This window comes from Ruditapes philippinarum, unplaced genomic scaffold, assembly GCF_026571515.1.
Source record: "Ruditapes philippinarum isolate M1 unplaced genomic scaffold, ASM2657151v2 ctg4286_1_1_1_1, whole genome shotgun sequence".
NCBI lineage: Eukaryota > Metazoa > Mollusca > Bivalvia > Venerida > Veneridae > Ruditapes > Ruditapes philippinarum.
The window spans coordinates 34477-60893 of record NW_026862160.1 but is presented as its reverse complement, the minus strand read 5'-3'; the positions used below and the strand labels follow the sequence as shown (position 1 = coordinate 60893).

The following is a 26417-nucleotide window of genomic DNA, read 5'->3' as shown; positions in this document are numbered from 1 at the left end:
TAGTAGAGAAAGTTTCGTACGACAAAACCACTGTTTGCTTTACAATTAGTTCACAAAAATGTATATTTTTACACAGAAACATGGTACCGACAATTGACACTTCCGGTCCCTCTGTTAAAATTTAAATTTTAGTAAGTCATAGGTAAAATGGCCATTTCTTTAATAGGGAAGTCATGTGAGCACATTTTGGCGAGACGCTAAATATTTTTCTTTTTTATGCGATAATACATCCCGACCCTCACAACAAAAGAGCGCGAATGAGGCCGAACGCAGACAGTGGCGGCTAGCATAACGTAACTGATTTAATATTTTAAAAAAGATGAAATGAAAGAAAAAGTTCTAACAAAATCTGTCAATAACGGAAGTAATGGGAAGTAAAGCTACATTTTCTGGCCTATCTTCTTTTATCGGAACAGAAGTGTTAACTTATCAATTACATTGTATTCGCGATGACGTCATATATGATAACCGGAAACGGTTATCAACGTTTGGCAGGTGCGAGTAAGGACTAATGTAACGAGATAAGGTACCCAGGGTTCCATTCGGGAAAGTGGAATAGCAAAGTGAACTGTTAATTAACGCAAAATGGGCACCATCATGACTAGAAGGATTTTATTGTTTTGTTTATTTTTTGTAAAAGCAGGTATACAATTGGTTTCATTTTTGTGAATATAATATCCAGTATTTATAATAAAATTATCTATATATTTGCCTTTTTTCTTATAGACGACATGAACTATTATTTCCGATAAATCGATAAATATACCGGTATATATTTCTAATTCAATAAAACCTGTTTCCAGCACTAACGTACGACTGTTCATTATCATAAAAAATATTTATTTTAAGATAATTCAATTAATCAAGTGACAAAATTTGTTAATATTTTACTAAATGATGGTTCAAAATAACTATAGTTTGTTAATGTTCGGCTAATTTCGTAACTTTCCGTGATTAACATGTATTGAGAACGCGCTGCGAATCGATCCTCCTCATAGAGACATTAAAACACGGAGAATGCCGAAATATGCCGAAATCTAATTATACGGCGAATATGTTTTCAAGATTAATAAGTATGAAAATAAAAATTAGGAGTATAAAAAGATATGGAAATTGAAATGACATTTCAGCTGCATATAGCGTCTGTCCCTTTCACGTGGAGTGCATACCCGGATGTCTAAAATTAGATGAACGCGGCTGTAAATTGTGTGCCTGCGGTCCAATGATGTTTCACCCTGGGGCAGGTTACCATGGTATGCCAGGGGGTAAGTAATTGAAAACAAATCTCGATTCGGATACAGCAAATACAAGTAATTAAATGTTTTGATGCAAACTTATGATATGATTAAAAGATATACATGTATGTATTCTAGTCAAATACTACTTTGTTTACTTTTGGCTACCTTTACAACACATTATTGTATATTCCGCGCAACTTTCTTCGGTTGTTTAACATCTATTATGCTCTAAATCCATCATTAAAACATTATTAAACACATGTTTGACATTGCTAAAGAATTTTTAAAAAAATGGAAATTCTAAGGTATAATGTGCCTTTAAAAGAAAACAAACACGAACTGGTTCGAACAGTTCACTATGGTGGCGGTAATGTGCCATGAGTTACGTATGACGTGGAGAAAGGGTCAATGTAAGTGGACGCGCCAAGCCATAAATGTTGCGTCTTGTCTCAATTACAGTTATAATTCAGACAATATTCTGAAATAAGTATGGTTTTCACAATTGCATTGCAGGAAACGTGTACTTAAAATATGTCATCAAAATGAACTTTAAAACTGTATCTTATGATATCTTACTTATTATAGAAACAAAAGAACACAACGAAACCGAAACTTAAAGATTTAGTTTAAGTCCGACTCATTTCTAAGAATAACATAATTATAAGCAATTCGTGCTTATACATACTGTCAGGGTCTTTCAAATGATACTGTACACAATTTAATCAAAACTGGTATTTTCTAAAACAACCATTAAAGTTTGTAAAATATCTATAAATAGATTAATTCATGGTTGAAAGGTTATTTCATTTATGCCAGGAATGATGGGCGGGGCGAGATTCACACCCGGAACACTAGGTGAAGGAAATATGTTCGGCGGTGTCCAGGGAGGATCCCACAACAGCGGAGGGTATCATGCTGTGAAAGAAAAACCTTTAAAAGTTAGTTTACTCTAAGTTGAAAGGTGTAAATTACTGGTGAAAGATTTCACACTGCATTTCAAAGTATATACATGTACATAAGAAATTAAGATTCTAAAATTTGTAGGACAACATATCAACATTTATAAGACCACAAATCAAAATTTGTAAGACCAAATATCATAATTTGTTAAACCACATATCAACATTTGTAAAACCACATATCAAAATTTGTAAAACCAAATATCAAAATATATAGGACCAGATAGCAAAATTTCTTAAACCATAAACCAGCATATCAACATTTGTAAGACCGAATGCCAATATTTGTAATAACATATACAAAAATGTACCATTATTTGTAAAATCGCAGATCAACTTTTGTAAGACAACAACATATCAACATTGTAAGACAAGATGTTAACATTTATAAGACTGAATAATAACATTTGTAAGACTATATATCAACATTTTATAAGACCAAATGTCATCTGTGATCTGTTTTGGATATATACCATCTATTAATTTATGTTCATTCGAGGAAATATTGCTTTTACTAAACGGACAAAAAGAATGTTTGATATTTCTGGAATTTATGAATTTAATTGCAAAACAAATCTATTGTGACTGACATACATACTTGCATGTACAGTCGAGACTGTCATATGTGACTTTCCAAGGGATCTTCAGAAAAAGGTCACATATGACAGGGAGTCTCTTAATACAGTCTCAAAGAAAATTAAATTTAAATATCATCTATCTGTCTATATACCATTGTGACATAAAGATCCTGTATGTTTTGTGAGTGATATTGTTTGTTCACTACACTTGCAAATATATATATATATATGGATATAATTATGCAAATAAAACAATTTTCCAACATCAAAGAATATGTAAAATGTGTACTGCAAATATTTGTGCACATTATATTTAATCAATAAATTACATGCATGATTTCTTATTGGAAAATTTGACTAAGAATTTATAGAAAATAAAGTTCTAATTACCTCCCTTTAATGGCCTTTATTTACATGAAATGTTAAATTGGGTGATATCTTTATAAAGCATGCTTATTTGAACTTACAATATTGACAAATCTTAATTTGAGCATCATATTTATGAAATAAAACCATGAAAAAATTGTGTTACATATCCATATCCAAAACTTTTTCCGGTTTGATATCAATATTTTTTCCGTATTAATTATGCAGCCATAGAAATGTAAATTAAAAAAATGCTGCTTAAAAAATCTTCCGTGGGCACTCTATAATAAAAAAAAATCTAACAAAAGTCTTAACCCAGTTCACTTTATGCACATTACACACACATCGATTACATCATGCTTCCCATGAACAGACGCTACGTCACTTGATACCTGCATGTATACTGTGTAATTGAGATAGAGGTGTGTAGACTTTATTTGCTACTGGATTATAATTGGACTTAATTATTTTGGCCCTCTGGGTGTTATAATAGGTATAAATTATCTTATTAACGGACAATTAAAAGGTGTGAAAGTCGTTTAAATCAGACCAAACATTGCATTGGGACCAGACAATTAGGGTCGCTTGTCACATATGACAGGGAGTCGTTTAATTCAGACCATTTATATAGGAAAATACGTTGGGAGGACTGAAACAAGGTCGGATAAGACAGGGAGTCGTTTAAATCAGGGGGTCGCTAAGGCAGTCTCGACTGTATATACAATTTTCACTGATAAATGTTTTTGATATATTTTGATTCATAGCACATTTATTGTGACTGACATACATTATATACAAACGAATATATACTATTTTAAGTTATCCTGCTTGAATTAAAAGCGATTGACGTAGAGCAAGTAAAGTCCGCGCCCCCTGGCTCTGTAATATTGGCCGATTCACTTAAATGGTCAATTGGTTTTCCGAAAATTAATCAGAAAAATTATAGTTTAAAACCTGTACATGTCCATTTTTAAAAGCAATTCAGCAGGTTGTGGGTTTATTAATAAAGATTATATTAATTATGTTTATATTTAAAACAGGAATGTACTGGCACGATGTTATGTATTATGACATGCAAGGGACACTACTCTCTCAGTAAAGACGTTCAGAGTAACGGTTGTCGTTCTTGCACATGCCCGAAAGAGCAAACGCACACACAAGGTTTATATGTATTACTTTATGATTCGCAATTTTATTTTAATTCAAAGATTTAACGGATGTACAAGAGATTGATCTAAGTATATAAAAAATTTAACAATGATTCGGAAAACATGTACCTTCACTGAATCAGTTACTTGTTGTTGTTTTTGGTGGTGGTGTTTGTAACCAAACACAACCTAAGCTGCAACACCATCATACGAATAAAGCATACAACTGCTAGAATGCAAGATATATTGTATTTCGACAAAAGAAAGGCGTCGTAAAGCCTATTTTCTTATAATGCATAGACTCGTGGAAAGCGAACAAAAAAAAAAGAAAGACGAGGAAAAGCCTGAAAAATCTGATTTATTCTTAGAATGCGTAGTTTCACGAAAACGTGCAAAGGTGTTTCATATTCAAGTTCTCATATAATTAAATTGTATAAACTAATAATTCTTTTAGATAAAATTTATAAACCGTTATGACATTTGTAATAATAAAAATGTTAATGCTATGTTATTTTTAGTTCAAGTTGTAGTCGAAAAACCCCAACCGAAGCCGCAACCGAAACCCCAACCGAAACCCCAACATATCACGCAGACACAGGTGGTGTATGTACAGAAACCAGCCACGCACACAGACTGTACGGGAACCAAGTTATGCATGATGACGTGTAAAGGAAAATACGTTCTTGGAGAACACGGATCTGACGGTTGCCAATCATGCGCGTGCATCCCAGGTAACCGAACGCTTGCTTCAGTAACTGTTTGTTGTTGTTGTTTTTTTTTGACGCCTGTCTATCTGGCCGTGTTGTTTGTTGTTGTTTATTTTTTGCGTTTGTTTGTTAAACAAATACGAACTTGTCAAACTATATTGGCGTACTTCTAGCGCAAGCATATAACTCTTAAACTGCTGATATTTGTACAATAGATTCGACCTGCTTTGTATTTGGAACCTTTGTATTTGGAACAGACCAAAAAGTCCATCGAAAGTCAATATCAAAATACATTTGTTCATTAACCAAGCTACTGAAATAAAAAATCATAGAGCCATTCAGACTGCGCGAATTGCGGGCCTGTCTGACTCTAAAATAACGAAATGGACTTTAAAATTTTGGTTCAAGCTAGTTAACGATTTAAGCACCCTGAAGTTTAGTGTAATATTCTAATAAAATGAATTATTGTTTCTTTTAGAGCCAGAACCTGTAGTTATACAACCGGTTGAGAAGAAGGAATGTCACGAGACAGTCATGTGTATGTTGTCATGTAAACACGGCTATTCCCTCTCCCCCAAGTGTAACGATGGCTGTCACGATGAATGTCAGAAATGCACGTGCGTCGGTAAGTCGTTAAAATTATAAATGTACCATTAAAACATATTTTTCTGATAAATGTGTCTGGTTGTCTTAGATTGGTGGTTCTTCTAAGGTTTCCCGTTTCATCAAAAAGGTAAGCCGTCGACTTATTAACTTTAAGAAAGTCGAATGGCTTACAACTAAATTTTAAACTACATAATCCTTCAAAGCAGAAATCAAAAGTAACTAAAAAGCTCGCCCTAAAACATATTAGAAACAATGTTAAAGACATTTTCAAACAGAGTTTTACGCGTTTATTTGATGTCATTTTGCAAGGAACAATTTTCGATTTTCTTAAAGTCCTTTTAAGAATAATTGACAAAAGAGTCGCGATTGAATGCATCTTGACTTTTAATTTAATGATATTTTATTTATCTTAACATAAAGTAGCATTATTATCTTAAGCATATTTCGATGTACATACAAAGGGGGTTTGGCTAAATCTTACGGCCCTTCCACTAAATTTGCTATATGAATATATGTAATATCATATCAGGTATCTCACACTTACCAACATTTATTTATGATTCATTTGTAATTTGTTGTTATTTATGTCTGATACTAATTACTATCAACAAAATTATTTATTGTATTATTGACCTCTCGTTATAGACCAATTCACTTTAAAAAATATTCGTATTTGTGTATGCATCCGTGTGAACCACATTTCTTTCTCATATATTATAGCATATACATGTATATTCATCTTTATATATAAAAGAGCCCACACCGAAGCCAGTTATCGTACAGACGCACAAAGTGGAATGCCCTAAAACTTTACAGTGTATGTTACAATGCAAGAACGGTTACCACCTCGGCTCGGCCGGTCACGACGGGTGTCCTACATGCAGTTGTTTAGCACGTAAGTTCCATCAAATTTCTATATGAGCCGCGTCACGACAAAACTAACATAATGTGTTTGCGACCAGCATGGATCCAGACCAGCCTGCGCCTCCGCGCAGTCTGATCAGGATCCATGCTGTTCGCTTACCAACCCTATTACAAGTAGAGAAACTGATAGCGAACAGCATGGATCCTGATCGGACTGCGCGGATGCGCAGGCTGGTCTGGATCCATGCTGGTCGCAAACGCATTATGTTGGTTTTGTCGTGACGCGGCTCAATTATAATTATGCAAAAAAGGCTTGCGCTTATATAAAGAATTACAAACCACTTTCACCATATATATTGCTATTCATGGATAGTGATATCAATTGGACACTTATTAAGGCGGTGCTAGGGGGCTTAAGAAAATGTTAAACTCCTGAGCAGAATATTAAGATTTAGAGTTTATCTTAAATGAATTATGTAACATTAGCAACAGTGTTTGCTAAAAGAATTAATGAAATTCAGTAAACATAACAAGTAGTTTGTTTCTTGTCTTTAACCAGCTCAGCCAGTGGTACAAGTTGTATATGAAGTGAAGTGTTCGAACGCCTTGTCTTGTCCACGTGGATGCTCGGTAGGATATAAATGCGACAAAAATGGCTGTCCGACCTGCGAATGCATCGCTCCACAAGGTAACTACGTTGAAATCTTAACTTCGTTAAGTTGAAATCGTGAATTCGTGAAGTTAAAATCGTGAATTCATGAAGTTGAAATCGTGAATTCGTGAAGTTGAAATCGTGAATTCATGTTTAATCGTGAATTCATGAAGGTGAAATCGTGAATTCATGAAGTTGAAATCGTGAATTCATGAAGTTCAAAAACGTGAATTGATGACGGTGAAATCGTGAATTGATGAAGGTGAAATCGTGAATTCGTGAAGATTAACCCGAGATTTCAAGAAGTTGAAATGTCATCGGCCTTTTGTATTATATATATATAGATTGTTAATTCATTGTCTATTGTTCTTGAAATATTAGATATCAATGTTTTGACAATTTGTAACATTTATGCAAATTAACACGTTCGATTTAGTTTAATATAAAGACAGTGTCCACCTATACATGACTAACATTTATAAATTTTATATGTATTATTTAACTTGCCCCAACAGTTGTCGGCGTGCTAACAGTACACGAGATACACACCACACAGCAAGTCACGTGCAAGTCTGCTCTCACGTGCCCCAAATCATGCTCCCTTGGTTACAAATGCGGGACAGACGGATGTCCAACATGCCAGTGCTTAGTTGAAGTACACACGGGTATAATATTTTAAGAATAACCTTGTTATTTTGTCACATAGAACTGCAGTAGACTGGTCATAAATTTTCATAGCTGGGGTGTTGCCCTATTGTCCATCCGTAATAATGATTATCCATATTCCCTATAATCAATCTGAAATAATGATTATACATATTCCCTATTGTTCATTCGTAGAAATGATCATCATACATATTCCTTATTGTCCATCCGTAATAATTGATTATCAATATTCCCTATTGTCCATCCATAATAATGATTATCCATATTTCCTATTGTCCATCCGTAATATTGATTATCCAAAATCGCTATTGTCCATCCGTAAAAATGATTATCCATATGCCATATTGTCCATCCGTAGTCATGATTATCCATATTCCCTATTTTCTCCATCCGTAATAATGATAACCTAAATTCCCTATTATCCATCCGTAATAATAATTATCAATATTCCCTATTGTCTATCCGTAATAATGATTATTCATATTTTATATGTTATAAGTACTTTTTATGCACCAAGGAAATAGTCACATTATTTTGTATAAAACCTATTACTCATCCGTAATAATACAAATGTAATCATGATATTTTTGTCCTTTTGTCTACTGTCCATCTGTATAAATTACCGCCATGTTTTATTTGTCATCTATTTTTCATCCGAAATAATTCACATAAACGTTCGCCATATATTGTCTATAACTTATTGTCAATCCTTTAAAGGAACTCCACTGAGGTCCATGTATCTAAAAAAAATTGAATTTCTTAATTTTATAATTTTATTGGCTGTGACACTTTAAAAAGAAAGATGTGCAAAAAAGTTTTTAACATATATACTCAGAAATACAATGTATATTGAAAATCGTATTTTTTAGTTATTCTTAGCGCGATTTTAGTGAAAAGCGTTGCAACGACTTTCAATTGTAGGTAATTTTTTCACAATTTTATTCTGGGTAAACAGAATAAGCGAATGATCTGAAATTTTGCACACAAGTTATTGATCTATGGAACATTAATCTTTAAAGATTATTACCAGTCCCGTCATATAAAAAAATCTCATTGGAGTTCCTTTAAAAAGTCAATGTAATACGTTTAGCAAAACTTCCTTTATAAGCTTACATTTTTTTCACAGCATGTGTACCTATTTCCATTTCTTTAGTTTAACCCATCGAGAAGGGTTCATTCATACTTGTTTTTTTAAGATCTTCTGAAATGTCTCAAAGTTTAAAATTCAAGAAAGTGTACTATATTTAAAGTTTGTATTTTTTACAAATTTTCTAAAGATAATGAAATAGAGAAAAGTAAATATATACATGTGTTTATATATTTCTTACAAATGTAAGAAAGCAAGTTTCAAAATAGTATAATGTATACAAAGCCACGTTCACTCTATTAAAATGTAAGATGGGTGCAAGGACGGGTGTGACACGCACACTTCAAACGGAAACTCCGTTACATCAACGACCGGAAGTAATGGAAATAATGGGCCTTTCAATAATGGAGGCACTGGATCCGGTCCATTTAACGTAGTAGGGGGTGGAAGTACGACAACCACTGGCGGAAGTGGGTACGGAAACGGTCCATTCAACATGGCGACGGGAGGTTCTAATGTGGGAGGGTCAGGAACGGGTCATTTTAGTCCTTCGACCGGGTCAGGATCAATTGTTCCAAGTGGTGGTAATGTAGGTCCATTTTCCAGTGCATCATCAGGCGGAAATGGCAATGGAGCAGGCCCATTTTCTGGTACAACTGCAGGCGGAAATGGCAATGGCGCAAGGCAAGTGGTAATGGCAATGGAGCAAGCCCATTTTCTGGGACATCCACAGGCGGAAATGGCAATGGCGCAGGTCCATTTTCTGGTGCAACCGCAAGTGGAAATGGCAATGGTAATGGGGCAGGCTCATTTTCTGGTGCAGCAACAGGCGGTAACGGCAATGGAGAAGGTCCATTTTCTGGTGCAACCGCAAGTGGAAATGGTAATGGGGCGAGTCCATTTTCTAGTGCAGCCACAGGTGGAAATGGAAATGGAGCTGGTCCATCGTTTGGGTCACCAACAGGAGGAAGCGGAAATCTTAACCAAATAAATGGGGGTGGCGCAGGCTTGGTCACACAATCTGGTAACTTTAATGGTATAGGTCAAGGGTCAGTAATTGGAGGTGGTGGCAATGGACCTGTTACCGGTTCAAGTGGCGGTACTAGTCCATTTGCTGGGACAGCGACAGGAAATGGCGGGCTAGGATTAGGTAATAGACCAACTAACGGTGGATCAGGACCATTTGCTAACGGTTTAGGGAGTAATTGGCAAGCTGGCTCGGGTAATGGAAAAGGATGGGCATCTGGCGGAACATCTGGTCCATTTGCAAACGGTCAAGGGAGCGGTTCGACAACAGGTCAATTCCATAACATGAATGGTTCTGGATACGGATTTAAGCCATCTAACGGTATGGGTGGTTCAACCATGGGCTTTGGTTCTGGAGGAAATTCACAAACCGGTACGAGCTCCGGATCTAACGTAGTTCAAGGTAATAATAACGGAATTCATTCAGGAAGCGGAAGTATCACACAAACTGGCGCTAATTTAGGATCTGGATTGGCAACAACCAATCAAATGGGTACAGCTCCTGGTACTGGCGGGAATGGTCCATTCAGTATGACACCAAGTACAGGAGGCCCAAATAATAGTAGTGGTCTACCGATGAGCCCGTTTTCAGCTGCAGCCGGAGGAAATGCCAACGGTGGTCCCTTTTCCGGAGCAATTTCTGGAAATGGAGGAACAAACGGAGGTGGAAAGGGGCCGTTTGCAAGTGGTTTAACTGGTGGAAATCTTGGCTTCGGAGGAAATTTTAATATTAGTAATACTGGAAGTAATACTAACGGAGCAGGAGCTGGACATTTAACTGATGGTTCTGGTGGTAATATTGAACAGACTATCGGTGGATACGGTACAGGGCCTTTTGTTGTGAATGGCAACGAAATGACAGGTTTTGGTACGACATCCGGTACTGGGCCGTTTAACGCAATGACGAATGGTCCATTTTCTTCGGCTGGTAACGGTCAACCATCTACTGGAACAAGCAATCAAACAAGTGGACAGTCAAACACTGATCTTCTAAAAATTATTAAAGACTGTCCAGAAGTTATTAAATGTATGCAGTCATGTACAAATGGATACAACCTTGACACGCTTGCTTCTCGGGGATGTCCTTTATGCACATGCGCAGACAATTCCGGAAGCGGCCCTGGAAACGGAAATATCATTCAAGAAATGGGTAGGTGTTCATTTTTTTAACAAATGTTATCATGAACAAAACGCGTTTCTAATACTAGTATTATTATTTCATATAACCGGTATACTCATTTGATATTAAATAAATCAATTGATACTGAATACAGAGATTTACTCGGAAGTGATGTGCACGGAATGCAACCCATTTGTAAGAATGTATAAATGTTGTTATTGAAATACATGTATATATTGCAATAAACCAATTCAGTCATGACAATCAAATTCTTTTTCCAGTAAAGTTTAGCTATGAAGCGCTCTGGGCTTTGGGTTGGCTCGCCGAGTATTCCAAGTGAAAATAAATATAATACCGAATTACACCTTTAAAACGGAAAAAATAACAATTTTTAACCGACTTTCCCGTTCATAGGTTTGCCTCATTTCATATTATATCTTGTTTATATGGATCGCTCTATTTAGTTGCACAGAATTCTATATTTTATTGTACTGTATCAGCTGATGCCCCAACCGGATGCTCAAAACATTTTAGATGCACCTCTTGTGGAACGGGCAAACACCAAGGTTTTGCTAGTGACAAGAAAGGATGTCCCATTTGCAAATGTGTCGGGCAGCAAAATGGTATTTTTTTCTTTTTAAATGGAATACATTTGTAATTTTGAATCTACTACAATATTCCTGAATGGTATTTACATGTAGATGTATCCGTGTTCCTAAATGGTATATATATCTGTTATTTCCGATAAACTAAAATATTTTTGAATGGTATACATGTATGTCTGTAATTTCAATTAAACTAAAATATGTGTATATGGGTCATACGTCTACAAGCCTATAATTGCTGTAAACAAATAGGGTTTGCAAAATAAAATATTAGGCATCTTTTGGAATGTAAACCGCGAATGCTCTTTGTGGGAATAACTATTCCAGTCTGTTAGCTGCAAGAAATATTCTATTTTTGTGATGATCTTAAAAGGTGCCTCCGATGACTTATATAACAAACTGAATAAAACTGAAATGTTTTAATATTCACAATTTATGAGGCTTGTTATTCGTCGCCTTTTTCCATCCTCCTTTTCTATATGTAATTATATTTTGACATATTTAAAGTAATTTGCGTACATAACTTCATTTGTATACGTGACAATAACAAAGTCAATATTTCAATATTTCATCAACAAATTATGTGTCGCTTCTAATTGAATATGATTATGAATACAAAACCGAAGAATATTTTTTAAGATAATGAGGTTTAAGAGCGATGTTTTAAATGCAAATTATAACTCAATTTTCTGAATTGCTTGTTATGATATATGATACATTGTTAAATGTCACATTCTAACCTCAAACCATGCTTACCTGTTTATTTCCTGTTTAATGCTCTTGAAAACTTACTCGTTCCCGTAAGATCCAAGGTAAAATTGCATTTAGTTACACTGTTAACCGCAATGTCATGGTCATACTTCTTTCTTTAATTACCAAATCGAACAAGCACTTATACACATTATGTAGTGAGAAAAGGTGATGTTTTGTTTATGTCTTCATAGGAACGCAGCATGACAAAGGAGGTCGAGTATTAGACATAACAGTTAACTGTGAAGGGGACTTCACGTGTCCAAAAAGTTGTCGCAGTGGTTACCAGCAAGGAAAAGATGGCTGCCCGACATGTGACTGTATTTCCGGTGCGTGTCAACCCATCATGCACCGCTTACATCCGGGATTTATTGCCTAAGTTTTGTGCGAATTTAATGTATGGATTTCATCATCATCACCATCAATACTGATTGTGTTTTTCCATATTTCTTTATTCACATCATTATCGTATTATTTATTTAATATTTATATTATGATTTATTATTTGCAATTACAATGTATATATATTTTATTCATATTTTCACGACGTTTGTTGCTTAGTTACATACAGGTTAGGAATTTCATTCCAATAGATTTTAAGCAAGAATGCTTTAAGATTGGAAATAACAACACTGTAAAAAAAACTTAAATTCACTACTATTTTAACAGAACAATATTGTTTTGACTATTTGTTTTAAAAATCTAACTTGAAAATTCATTCATTTGATTATATAATCACACAAATTTAAGTTGAAATCATTATCATACGTGTTAATCATTGAACGTGTTGAAATGATAATTAATATATTCAGTATGTAAACGATAGTTTGATTGGTTTACCAGTCTCAATTAACCTTTGACCTTTTTTTTGGAATGAATTATCCTGAGGTTACTGAAATATTCTTTATATAATCAAAATTATTTTTAGCTGTTTATCTTAGCACAAAAGTCATTCTTTAGTTGCTTAAGATTGTTGTTATTTCTAAATTGTTGTTGTTGTTTTTCTATAAGCATTGTTATAAATCTTTGCTGCCCTTCCCTTTACAGTGACAAACGTGAAGCCAGTGGTTTTAAAACCAACTCCAGCTCCAGTGGCTCCAGCTGTAAGTACAATGGTCAGTAAATGTCCGGCAACAATCCAGTGTATGTCTACATGCGAACATGGCTACACCCTCGGTACCGAGGGACGGGATGGCTGCCCAAGCTGTGCCTGTATTAACCCTAAAACAAGTATGTAGCAAAATTGTGCCAACACGTGACGTTATTTGTTTGTCCCTCTGTCCGTCGAGTATAGAAGTTATATCCCTGTCCGTCGATAGTAGTATGTTATTTCCCCTTACGTCGAGTTAAGAAGTAAAAATGTATATCCCTGTACGTCGAGTGAAAGACGTTATCTCCTTGTCTATCGAGTGTAGTGGGTGACCCTCGTACGTCGAGACCTTATCTCTATGTACGTCGAGTGTAAGAAATTATCACGTCATGCTGTGAGTGTAAGAAGATATTTCCCTTTACGTTCAGTGTAAGAAATTATCACGTCTTGCTGTGAGTGTAGGAAGTTATCTCCCTGTACGTCGAGTGTAAGAAAGTAATATCCCTGTACGTTGAGTGTAAGTAAGATCTCCCTGTACGTCGAGTGTAAGAAAATTATCTTCCCGTGCGTTGAGTGTTATCTCCCTTTACGTCGGGTTTAAGAAATTATCTTCTATTGAAGGAAATGTCCACCGGTTCGTCTATTGTCGTTTGATATATTGTGAATGTGCAATTTATTTCTCATAATGAAACAACATTTGCAAACATGCATATGCTTGGGGAAAAAAAGCAAATTCACATCATAACTTCTACAAGCTTTGCTCTTATCGTTTTTAATTCAACCGATCTTACAATGAATATGTTACCTCCCCTGCGATAATACAACGAAAAGGGTAAATAACGACAATAATTCAACGGGAAATCGATCAATATCACGTGACATAAGAAATGTCATTAATTGCTGCGGGGACTATTTTCATTATTTCAAAGCAATGATAAAACAAAACTACTATTTTCTCAAGGTGAATGCCATGACGTCTGCGCACACAAGCCCGCTGTTACTGTTCACTCCTGCGACGCTGCCCTTCAATGTATGGCGTCGTGTACAGACGGATATGTTCTTGGAGAAACCGGAAGTGACGGATGTCCCAGGTGCACGTGCAAGCAAGTTCAATGTCATACCGGATGTGAGGAAACACACCATCAGGTAAATGATTGGCAACGATTTCACATGTAAACGAATTGACTGCTACCTATTTACACATACATCTTTATACTCAATCACAAAATTCTGGCATTTTTAAAAATTAAAACAACAAGGGCAACATAGATCTAGCCCCCGCACTAACAAAGTTCTATGCTCCTGCGTTTATGAATAAATTATGCAAATGAGCCACGTTGAGCCGCCATGTTGGAGTTTCGGTTTAGCGTGTTGGAAATTGCTACCTGTTCGTTTTGAAAGCTCGTCCTAACTTACAATTTCCTTGAATGTAGGAAAACTTGGTTTTGTTTGATTGCATACTGAATGATAGGTATTACAAAATAATTATAATGCAAATCGATCAATCAATAAATGTATACGAGCGTTATAAAGTTAATTTAATTCGTCAGAATAATAAGATTCTGTTGCAGGGTATCGGTAAAAGACTGCTTTTTTCCCGTTTTTTGAAATTTATTTGAACACGGAGACAATTTTTCTCAAACAGGTTTATGAATATTCTTTACGTTGCAACAGAGTTTACCGTGTGTCCATTCCTTATTTAAATTGTCTAAGAAGTTAAATCTGTTTGTTTACATGTAAATGTGTACCGTCATTTTGACCGACTGGAACAAAAACTACTATGACGGTGATAATACCGGATATGTAATGAAAATTACGCCGTGTAGTGCAAAGTTTTGGACATTGCAATTTAAATTAACGCTTACGTTGATTCAATCTGTTCATTGTTAGCAAAATTGAAACCGAAAGTAGTGGTTGTTCTAGAATTTAATCGAATAAAATGGGTGGGATTTAACCACCGCGCATGCCCTGTGCGAACGTTTTGTTTACATCCGGTCGTAGCATAGGGTAAGAGTGCAAACTTTGTTAGTGCCCCGGTTGCTTCTTTTGGCCCTCCAAAACCACAGGCAATATTAATCAAAATATCATGAAATAACCTCCCCTTGATCAGCAAGATCCAGCACCCGTTGACTTTATAAAATATATATTATATATAGTAAAAGGATGCTGGATCGTAACTTTGTTCTTGATGACCAAAGGGAGATTATTTTGATGATTTGTCCATTTTTGGCAAGACAAATGTGCCGAACGCCTGTACACCAAAATCGGACCTTTCCTAAAGTGCATTCATTCCGCTGACTGCAATATTTCACACTTTCTGTGTTTTATTTATCTTTTTGAAGGTAATACAGTTGGTACAGACGGAACATAAATGCACTGAAAATTGTGGACAAACAAGTAAGTTTTACCCTTCTTTTATGTTTGTGACATTATTAGTGTCTACAACCTTAAAGGCACAGCATGTCTTAGAAGGAAATGTTTCCTTCTTTGGAAAGAACAAACATGATTTTTATAAAATTGACATAATGGTTTTAAAGAACGTTACATGCTTCTAACCTGAATACGTATCACTGAATGTAAAATTATTTGTCACAAAAGTCGCTACGTGTAAACAAAGTAGTATTTTGACTTCCAAACAATACATACAGTCACTAAAATTGTCAAAAAAGGCCAACAGTTACTGATGAGAAAGATGGTTTAGGTAAATGACCAATTAGTAAAATTTCGGAAACACAAGTAGGACAAAAAAAAAGCTTTCGAGAAATAAGGATAAAAACATTTCTGGGGTAAATGGGTCTTCAATAGCAAGAAACATATACTAGTAAGTGATAAATACCCATCATCCGCAGTATTGACCCTGATTATTCTTGTTCCCTTAGTGACATGTATTTTACAATGTACACTTTGAACATGTGCTGCTTATTGTCTTTACATTGGTTTAAATGCATGTAACAACTCTGGTACGTTAAGAAGTTACAATTACATCTTAATAGTTATACCATTCGTTTACTGTGTAAATGTTTAGGTGGTCAAGTCATTCATCTGGTTTCCGGTGGATCACTGACGTCATCAGGCGGTTCTATTTCCGGTGGCGGAAGCGGAACAAGCGGTGGAGGTACAATAGGTGGCGGAGGAACTATGACTTCCGGCGGAAGTGGTGGTTCTATGATGTCGGGAGGTGGTGGAATGACGGGAGGAGGTGAGATTGAAAATTAAGCAGACAAAAACTGAAAGATATGCAGGAACAATGGTGTGTTTTGTACCGATCCTCTCACTTTGATTACGGTTTCTGTCAACTAAAACAACAACAACAACAAAAACAACGACGACGACGAAATGTTGTGTTTCAAAAGCTATTTAATACTTTCATTTTGTCTAATATCTACGTCCCTCGACATAGCTAATAAAGTAAACATTCAAGCAATGAGAACAGAAATATGTGTCATTTAAATTTGAAAAAAGTGCTTTCAAGATTAATACTTTAGTCATGAACAAAGTTCTTGACCTATAATTTGAGGGAAAATTGTTTTTTATTTTCCAAACGACAAAAAGTTTAACCATTCCATTGGTTTAGAATGGTGTGGATGATAAATGCTTTCTATTTTAGGTGGACAGTGTCCGGCATTGCCTCCTAATTGTCATCCATATTGTATAAAGTATGACGTGGCTCATTGTAGACGATGTGAATGTGACAGTAAGTATTATTATTTAAAGTCGAAACTTTATTAAAGTACCATCTCATTACGATATGAAGCTATCCCGCTCGCTAACGGAAGGTTGGTGGTTCTACTCAGGTGCCCACTGAAACAATACACGGGGAAGCAGATGTGCTTTTTATCCCTGAAATAAAGTACCAAGGGGAGCTGAGACTTCACGCACAAGTTAAACTTGAAAGTCGTCAATTGATCTTTACAGTGTCGACTTAACTCTTTTCCATGCAAAATACCAATCTCCACGCAGTGATCTTTTCATTCTTTGGCATACTGTACTGATCAAGGGAAGTAACCGCTGGGAGGGGTTTGGCAAAATATAATACCGCCTACGAATATTTCTTGATTTTAAGTCGGACCACCACTGAAATGGCCGTATATAATAATACGATGGATAACTAGTTTTACTTGTGGAAAAAATATCTAAGCTGCCATTCCTTGCAATATTTCAGGCATGAACAGAAACACCGATCTTCAATAAGTTAGCTGAATACCTTTTACACGTGTGAGGCTTTCTGTCAGGATTCGAACCTTACTTGGTAGGGTATGGGGTGAGACAAGTGATTCGAAGTGAAAGAATAATCACTTGTCCGAGTGCCTTGATACACATGTTTAACTGTATATTTATTTTACAAATATATGCGTAAATATTTGTTTTATAAGGTCATTGACCCTTTAAGACTTGTTGTTGTTTAAATCTAGTGTAATATAAGGATTATTTTGTAATATAAGTAATATGTCAAATCTCCTGAAACAAATGATTTATCTAATTGGCAAAATAAGCTTTTTCAAAGTTGCGTGTTTTATGTTTATTAAAGCTAATGTTCTTCTTTTTACAGACAATGCATCCGGATCATATGGCGGGTAATTTTACCCGCGAAGAATATTTGTCGTCTGCTGGAAATCATATATTAAGTGACGTCATCACGAAATAAAAACAATGGGGCGTTGACATGCAAATTATTCATTAATTTATGTTTGCAAATCTAAATGATATTAATTTAAGACAATTACATAGAGTTCTATTTTATTTGCACTGAATAAAACGATATTTGATATTGAGAATATTTTAATTTATAGACCAATTATTGTTTTGGTTCTTACATGTGAAAAGGCAAGGTCATAGGTTTCGCCCTTGACGAAAAACGACCGATTTCTTTACTTTAAGAAAATGTATGTGATTCTAAATATTGGCTAAATGAAATACGTCCGCTTCGGAGAAATTCGGCAAATTCCGTTGATTTGCTCTTGACTATAATCGTTAATATGACCCCGGATTTGTCAGCTACGCAGTTTGCCGGAGTTTGCCGAAATAAGACGAAGGGTCACTGGATGATGCATCTTAGATAAATTAAGTGCATGCAAAATATCTTAAATACAAGTATTAAACATATACACCCATAGTCTGTTTATTTGTCGATTTTTATGTTCGGTTAATCGATACTATCAAAAAGACAAAAACACGAACAAGTACGAAATACCGCGTATGTTATGAATAAGCAAAAACTATCAACGCCTGAATACTAGGCTAATAGTTCCATAGCAAATATTTTCTGAACGATTTCAATTTGAATAATCTAGAATAATGCATTTAAAACATATTTATTAATTAAGCTATTACATTGTACTACTCGGAATATGGTACAGGTTTTTGTCTGTCTATGGACTCATAACACAGTTCTGCCAGTCTCATTGCTTGAATTGTCTCCCCCTTGGACACACGCAGTTCCTCCTTGCCTGATAATGAAGAAACAAATAAGGCTATACAGTATTATATAATCCAGAAAATGACTTTCCTATTCTTTACTTTGGGCTTTAGAGTACTAAAATTGCTTTATATGTCTCCGCTATAAGTAACCTTACTTGACAGATTTCTTACATAATGGGGTATCATACTCCCCTTTTGAAGTAGACTTGCTTCCTTACTTAAAATAATGATATGTAAAATAGCAAGACAGTTGCAAATGAGGGGCCTGAACTCTTTTATATAACTTAATTATTTAACTTGTAACCATTGTATTGTCATATTTTCAAATATTTGATTGAAAATCAATAAAAGAAACACATACAGATAAAACCCAAAAATCCTTTAAAATCTCCGACATTATCTTGCAACTATTTTGTTAACATAGTGTCTGTGTCTCTGTTTTGTTCCATGGAAAACAAGTACATAATTATGTAACATGCGCAAACCTGCACAGACTGATTTTGACAGATCGTATTAAGAAAAAAAGACAACTATATAATTTTTGAACTATTCAATGCTTTGATATTTACCTTCAACGAGGTTTAAGAAATGTTCTAGCTCGTTTCTGTAAGCATCCGGGTACCTATCCATAAAACTTTCTTCAGTCTTTGGGAGTATTGTCCCTTGTTCACCGGAAGTAGTTAGATGATTAACTCCCTTGTTGTCTACAGATAATTGCATCTTCTCACAGAGGACCTGCAAAAAATTGATATGTGTAAAGTAATAATGATAATAAAATAATAATAGACATAAAAATTTTGAGCAATAAATTAAAGTGCATAAAACCTCGTTGTCTACATGGATTTTTTATTATTATTTCACTAGGAAGTACAAAGTGATCAAGCAAAATATTTGCTTTTATGACAATACGATGCAAAAGCAAGAAAACACCCGAATGTCTGAAATTTGATAAAAATATTGCACTTTTTTATCGTCATTGAAGCTCATATTTCGGGATTTTATACCTTTATAATTTTATTTGTCTTATCGTTCTTTAAATCAAAGATCTGTCGAATCTGTTTATAATAATGAGCTTAAGGCCCTAATGGAACACCATAAACAACAACAAAACTCATATAGCATCTATTGCTGTATATTTGTAGTCTTAGTTGGCAGGCGAATTAAATTTTGAGTGACATATGAAAGTCCAAAATGCCTCTAAAGTATATAAAATCTCGTTGTCGACAAGGATCTCTTTTTATCTTAGTATATTTACGGTGACACTAGTATGTTGTATAAATTGATTGCTTTTTGAATCATACGGTGACACTCGTATGATTGCTTTTTGAATCATGAATAAACATAGAATGGTAGTTCTTCTGCATAATTACAGGCAATATAAATGATTAATTTATACCTCAAGTCTCTGGTCATATCCGAAAGGACACCATCGCCCATTGTCTACAACGGCCACGGCTCCATTTTCATAAGATATCACGACTACCACTTGGTCATTATCATTAAATTTCTTTAATTCAGCATTGTGCGCATGTCCGTGAGCAAAGACGCTGACAGGTTTACTTCCGGCTATCCATGAGACCATATCCAGGTCATGAATAGTAGAATCCTTGAAAATACCACCTGGCAGAGTAAGAAAATGCAAATTCATGATTATCTGACGACTTTTCACATTTGTGCGCGCGCTCATGAACAAAGAAGCTGACCGGTTTTCTTTCGTCTACCCATGTTACCATATTCAGGTCATAAATAGTAGAATTCTTGAAAATACCACCTGACAGAGTAAGAACATCTAACGAATTTTCGCAGTTGTGCGCATGCTCATGATTAAAGACGCTGACCGGTTGACTTCCGGCTACCCACAAAACAAATAATAAATCCTAGGAAAAACAGCTTTTAATTAGAAAAAATGTACACACTGATATTTATCTATTGAACTTTCCGAGTTATTTGCATGCTTTGAGCAAAGTAACTACCTGCTATGTTTTGCTACAAAACAAAATGGGATACAATATATCATGCGGGGGATATTTGCAACTCAGTAAGTGTTGGAAGTTTTTTTTATAAAAAATCAAGGATTCGTTTAAAAAAATCTTAAAAACATCACCTTTTTACTATATAGATGGTGACAGGGATTAAAAATTGCATTACCTGATGTTCTTAAATATTCTACTGGTGGATTTGGAAAATCACGACTGGTAGCTTTCACGATACGAACCGGTCCGGTTGAGCCAGATCTTACTTGTTTGTACAGTGAATAAAAGGACGGGTCGAATCTCCTGTAGTAGAAAATCAGTTTTAAATATCGTATATTCTATGTGATCTTTTCTTCTGTTTATTTAGTCCGAAAGTTCATTTTGAAAATAAGACACACCTCTCGGCGTGTTAAAGCAAAATAATGCAATCTTAAAATGAATAACTGCTCGAGATCTACAAGGCGCTTCTGCTTTGGCAAATATAACTGAATTTATCATTTTTCATCATCATTTCTTTACCCCTTTTTCGTAAAAACAATTTTGTGAAGTCGTGATGCCCATAAGTCTTTATTAAATCACTTATTGTTTATATTCTTGACAATGTTTTTTATAATACGGGAGAAACTGTTTGGCTTCAGAAAAGAAGTGGAGGTGTTCCGATTGAAAACGGAAGTGATGCGTGAAATGCGAATGACACCATAAAAAAGAAAATCATGAATTAAAAAAAAATCCATCTGACTTCCCCGTGCACAGGCTTTGCCTACTTTCATTTTTATCTAATCTGATTCAATATTTATGAAAATTCACGAGAATTTGGAATGGCATAGCTTTAAAAACAATTTTACCTTTGAAATGCACACAAGAGTGGTCTCCCTTTACTTTCGGCGAGCTCATAACACGCACGTGTCGACTGGACTGACGGTGTTAGAGGCTTCTCACAAAATACGTATTTATCTAGTGGTACACAATATATCATTATACTTAATTTCTAGAAAAAAAAACTACTTCACTTCATGCAAATTCTAATAATTTCTCAGCTACACAGGTGGATAAATCATTTTGTTTTTTATCAAATACTTATGATGGTTGTTCATAGATTCATTCACTAATTTTAAACCCTAGAAGATTATCAATGCTTATTTTTTGTTTATGATAAACTTAGATATATAAATAACAATAATAAAAAGATCTATGGTTAAAATGTGTATCCGAATTTCGTAACACTTACTAAAGAAACACGTAAAATTACCTGTATTAAGTGAATTCAGAATGAGATTCTCGTGCGTTCCTGTTGGTGATACAATCATAACAGCGTCAACACTATAGTTAAGAAGTGAAATTTTGTATTACATTTTGGGATATCAATTGAATAATTAGTTTGTCTTATCGAATGTAAATAGCGTCAAAGACACTGTCATTATATAGGAAATTGACATTGTATGTGAAACAAGAAATCGCCATTATATCGGACATTGGATTCGAAAATAGTTAATTTAAGCTGCTCCGAGCTTTCATGATATTAATACTATTCTAATTTTGAAAAAAATATCTTTGAATTAAAAAAAAATATTTCTTCATATCTTAATATTTAAAGTTTCTGCTGGTCTTGATCCGATTTTACACCTTTCATTACAAGAAGGGGGAATAATTAATTACAGGAGACAAATTTGGGAAGGACTCGACCAGTATCGTACTTTTACAGCCTGCTTTACTTTTTTAAGAAGAGTTTTAATTTGCTCCTATGTTTTTTTAAATAACTCTAACGTGATCCAGAGAGCATGATTTTTTTTCGTTCAGATTCGTTCTTATTAATGTCGCGTTAAGGGTAAACTGCACTTGAGAGACCATACCTTGAGTCGTCCAAGGCCTGGTCCGCTTTATCCGGTGTCACACAGTGCGTGTTAAGATTATATTTCTCTTTTAGAACATTGGCGTCTTCTATATTGTCACAAACTATCCATTTCAAAGATGCACGAGGAGACATAAGGATATTCTTAACATGATGTAATCCTAGAATTAGAAAAAAGTAAAGGGTACGGGGATCTGTCAGGGCTATCATTGTTTCTCAGCGTCATTTTTACGATTTCGCGTAAAGTTTTCGTGCTTCCATAATTATAGTCTTAAGCTTATCATACTGTAAACCGCAAATATGTAGGATATGCCCATTAGTAATGGTCCTAATTCTTGACATGATGAAAACACTGATTGAGAAAAAAACTAAAGGGTATGGTGGTCTGTCAGGGCCATTATTGTTTCGCCAATTTCGCAGGTTCATAAGAAAGTACAACGAGACAAAGTGACAGCGATAAATAAGAGCAAGATATTTTGCTTTTACGACAATACGATGAAAGTGCAAGAAAATTTGTACCATATTTGTAGAATCGAATTAAAACCACAGATATGCCGAGTCGGTGCATTATAAACAGTAAATTAACAATAATCTGAACGTACTAAAACCATTATTTAAGCGTTGTTAAACTAATGTTTGCCTTTTCTTAAGATGTAAAAATCGGTTCGTTTTCTGGGATATAATGGGCCTTTAAATAATATAATTATATTATCCTTTGCTGTATGCGGAAGATGATCAGAAAATAAAAATACTTTTGTTGCAATTTCTATGTTTGTCAAAGAGGACTTTCATACGTAAGGGCAACGTACTTCTTTATTAATTTCGGAGAATATGAAGCAGATATTGAATTGAATAGTATTAAACCTTGAATATTCGTTGTGATTCAGTTTATTATCTTTTCGTAAAAAATGTCTACGTATTTTCTGATGTCTTGTTGACAATATTTTTGCATTTTAATTATTATAAAAAATACCAGCATTTAAAACAATCAGTGATGAAAGAAGTATAACTAAAGCTTTGTAAATATTTAGTTCAAAATATAAGTAAAATAAAAGTAAAATTAAAACTACTCACCCATACGACCGAGACCAAACACTGCTAATCCAACCTTCGATCTCATTGATATCTGCTAGGTACATACATGTTTTAATGTAAATATTAGTTATTTCCGGACAAATATTTTGCAGAATTATGTATTAAAATTATCTGATATATCTGATATATAAAGTCTGACCATTCAGAGATTTTTTTCTCCTATATTTCACAGTCGAATTAAGGCAGTTTCCTCTAGTCCAAAATATGAAATGCCATACGCACAGTCTTTTTAGAATCATGGCTTAACAGGAGCACCTGTATATCAGCTAGTTGATAAATTTAATTAAAAGAGAGCTGTCCATCTGCTCTGCATATAAAATGCATGTGCAATTTATGGTGGCATATTTCTGCCACTACATAACCATATAACTAACTAGTTAATAAAGAGGTTAAGTAGTTACGTTATTAGTTAATCACTTAATTTATAAGCTGTAAAAATAATAAAAGGATGGCAGTTGTAGGCACTAACATACATTTATTTCCAGTTATGATCTTTTATTTATTGAAAAAATTAACTAGTTACATAACTAGTTAACCACATATAAAACTAACTAATTATGTAATAGGTGAACTAGTTACGTAGTTAACCTCTTAATTAACGAGTTGGTTATGTGGTTATCTGGTGGCAGAAAGATGTCACCATAGCAATTGAATTGAACATTGTATAAAACGCGGGGTGTAAAAATTGTTGGAATTTTATTCCAAGTCTTTCCCGATTTCTGATTTATCGTGCTATGTTTCATTTCAGAAAGCATTAGGTTGTTTTGAAAATTGCAAAATAGGGAAAAAAAGAAAATCACTCGTAATGTATGATGGCGGAATTTATGCATTTCGTTGTGTACAGCTAGTACTGCAATCGTAAAATACAATGTTTTAAAATTTTGAACTTTCGAAGACTTGAAACACCTTAGTGTTATAATGTCACTGTATCGTTATGTCCAATATCATCCACCATAGTTATATGATAGTCAATTACGAAAAAAAATAATTTTATTTTGATGCATTTTTGTATCCACTTGCAATATAATACACTGAATCTTTGTGGCATTTTTGGTATAATGTTTTTTATACACCTCCAGATTAAAGGTAAATATGTTGATAGTATTTTGTATCATACGTTACAACAAACCATGAAAGACTTATACATGTACATGTATTTGGATGCTGATGGTAAAAGTGAAATACATAGTATGATATAACATACCTTATAATGGCTAATAATAAAATGTTCTAGATAAAAAAAAATGTTAATCATCAAATAATGTTCATACTCAAACAATTGTTTTTCAAAATATTCCAAAAGAATTTCCAACTGATACATACATTTCTGTGATTTTTTCAATGATTGAAATATTTATTGAAAATTTGCCCAATGTAGACCAACCCACTTTAAAAGTTTAAACATAGTTTGTATTCACAAACAAAGTCCGCGAGAATACAGTCAAATTTATACATGTATTTACGAGTACTTGTGGCTAAAAATAGAAACGTCATGTTTCAACTCGAACGCTAGCTGGTACCATGAAAATAACTTTAAAAATTGCCTGAATCTAAGAGAAAAAAAAACATTCAATGTAAAAATTGCATTGTCGATTTCTAAATACAGCTGTGTATAAATAAGTTTTATATTGACGATACCTTTAGTTTATGTCCTTTTAAGTATATTCTATATCCTATATTAACATTAAGCGGTCTTTGGTGTGTACGTTAGTTATTGACCTACCTCTATAAATGATAACGCAGTACTGATAAAACCATTTCTTTATACTTTAACTAAACAAAATCGAAATACTTTGCACAGTCAACTTGGAACGAAATTGTCCCATATTTTACACCGGGAATCTTACCTTAAAACGGTCCTAGCAGTCGTATATAATCTTACAGTGCAACCCCTGTAAAGCGGTCGTCTGTAAATACAATAACTTGAAGTAACCCGCAAAATATAATGTAACCCCTCAAGAGTAATACACCTGGAGATTTTATCTTGCTCCTTAAAAGTTGCACTGTATTTATTATGTGTATTAGACTAGGATAAATACACGTGGCAAAACGTTTTTCTTACCCTTTAATTTCATTAAAATTAGCGTAAAGCAATGACCTAGCTGCTTTATACGCTTGAACCATGGTATGGTGTCATTTTTTCGCTCCGCGGGTCGCCAGGCGAAAACACGAAAATACGACATAGTCACCACTTTGTCGTTTTATAGTTATTTTGCCTTGCCTTTCTTGGATTTAAATAACGACAAAATGTTGACTTTGTAGATTTCGAATTTGGCGCCCCGTCGATCTAAAATCCGACAGCCAGCATTGTATGGTGACTTGTTGGGTACAAAATTTACGCACGTGTGAATGTAGTAGATGCATTTTCTTGACAATTAAAATTTTTTTATCAGCTTTTACTTACTGTTCCCAAAAGCTATGTCATAATTTGAATTTACATTCGAGTCTCTTTGAAATTGATAGCAAGTGTGCGGGGAAATTATAAGGGCCCATTAAGCATTTTATCAAACTCAAACAGCCACATTTAAAAGAAAACACTTTTTTTAAATGCATATTTATTGTTGTTTTTTTCCAAATTTTGAGTTCATTTACAATCAAATTCTTCCATATGAATCATGGT

At 34.4% G+C, this 26417-nt stretch overlaps 2 protein-coding genes across 3 annotated transcripts; one reads left to right on the top strand and one right to left on the bottom strand.

Moving 5' to 3' along the window:
• The first annotated feature begins 395 nt into the window (after positions 1-395).
• Positions 396-18040, top strand: LOC132718139 (uncharacterized). Its single transcript, XM_060701764.1, is given in 19 exon segments — positions 396-643; positions 1131-1265; positions 2055-2176; positions 4182-4302; positions 4808-5020; positions 5475-5621; positions 6357-6497; positions 7026-7154; positions 7634-7783; positions 9183-9557; positions 9560-11047; positions 11518-11640; positions 12567-12701; positions 13420-13602; positions 14424-14608; positions 15805-15859; positions 16488-16661; positions 17070-17156; positions 18012-18040. Coding segments are annotated over 19 exon segments (4050 nt in total). The 5' UTR covers positions 396-585.
• Positions 18039-25513, bottom strand: LOC132718146 (myo-inositol 2-dehydrogenase-like). Of its 2 annotated transcripts, none has more exons than XM_060701774.1 (9): positions 25436-25513; positions 23777-23828; positions 22704-22863; positions 22103-22173; positions 21699-21807; positions 21029-21156; positions 20277-20500; positions 19450-19615; positions 18039-18909 (listed from the first exon to the last, which is right to left on the bottom strand). In XM_060701774.1, the coding sequence occupies exons 2-9, from the start codon at positions 23820-23822 to the stop codon at positions 18800-18802; spliced, it is 1014 nt and encodes a 337-aa protein (XP_060557757.1). In that variant the 5' UTR covers positions 23823-23828; positions 25436-25513; the 3' UTR covers positions 18039-18799. The 2 variants fall into 2 exon arrangements, with proteins under 2 accessions (XP_060557757.1, XP_060557758.1); XM_060701775.1 differs by having other exon boundaries at positions 23777-23831; positions 25436-25490.
• Positions 25514-26417: the final 904 nt, after the last annotated feature.

Bases quoted from the DNA above. Each gene is read 5' to 3' on its own strand.
- LOC132718146 (XM_060701774.1), bottom strand. From the start codon at position 23,822: ATGAGATCGAAGGTTGGATTAGCAGTGTTTGGTCTCGGTCGTATGG. The intron at 22,864-23,776 runs GTGAGTAGTTTT...TTCTAATTCTAG, and splicing joins GTTTGGTCTCGGTCGTATGG to GATTACATCATGTTAAGAAT. The intron at 19,616-20,276 runs GTATAAATTAAT...AATTTTTTGCAG, and splicing joins GATATGACCAGAGACTTGAG to GTCCTCTGTGAGAAGATGCA.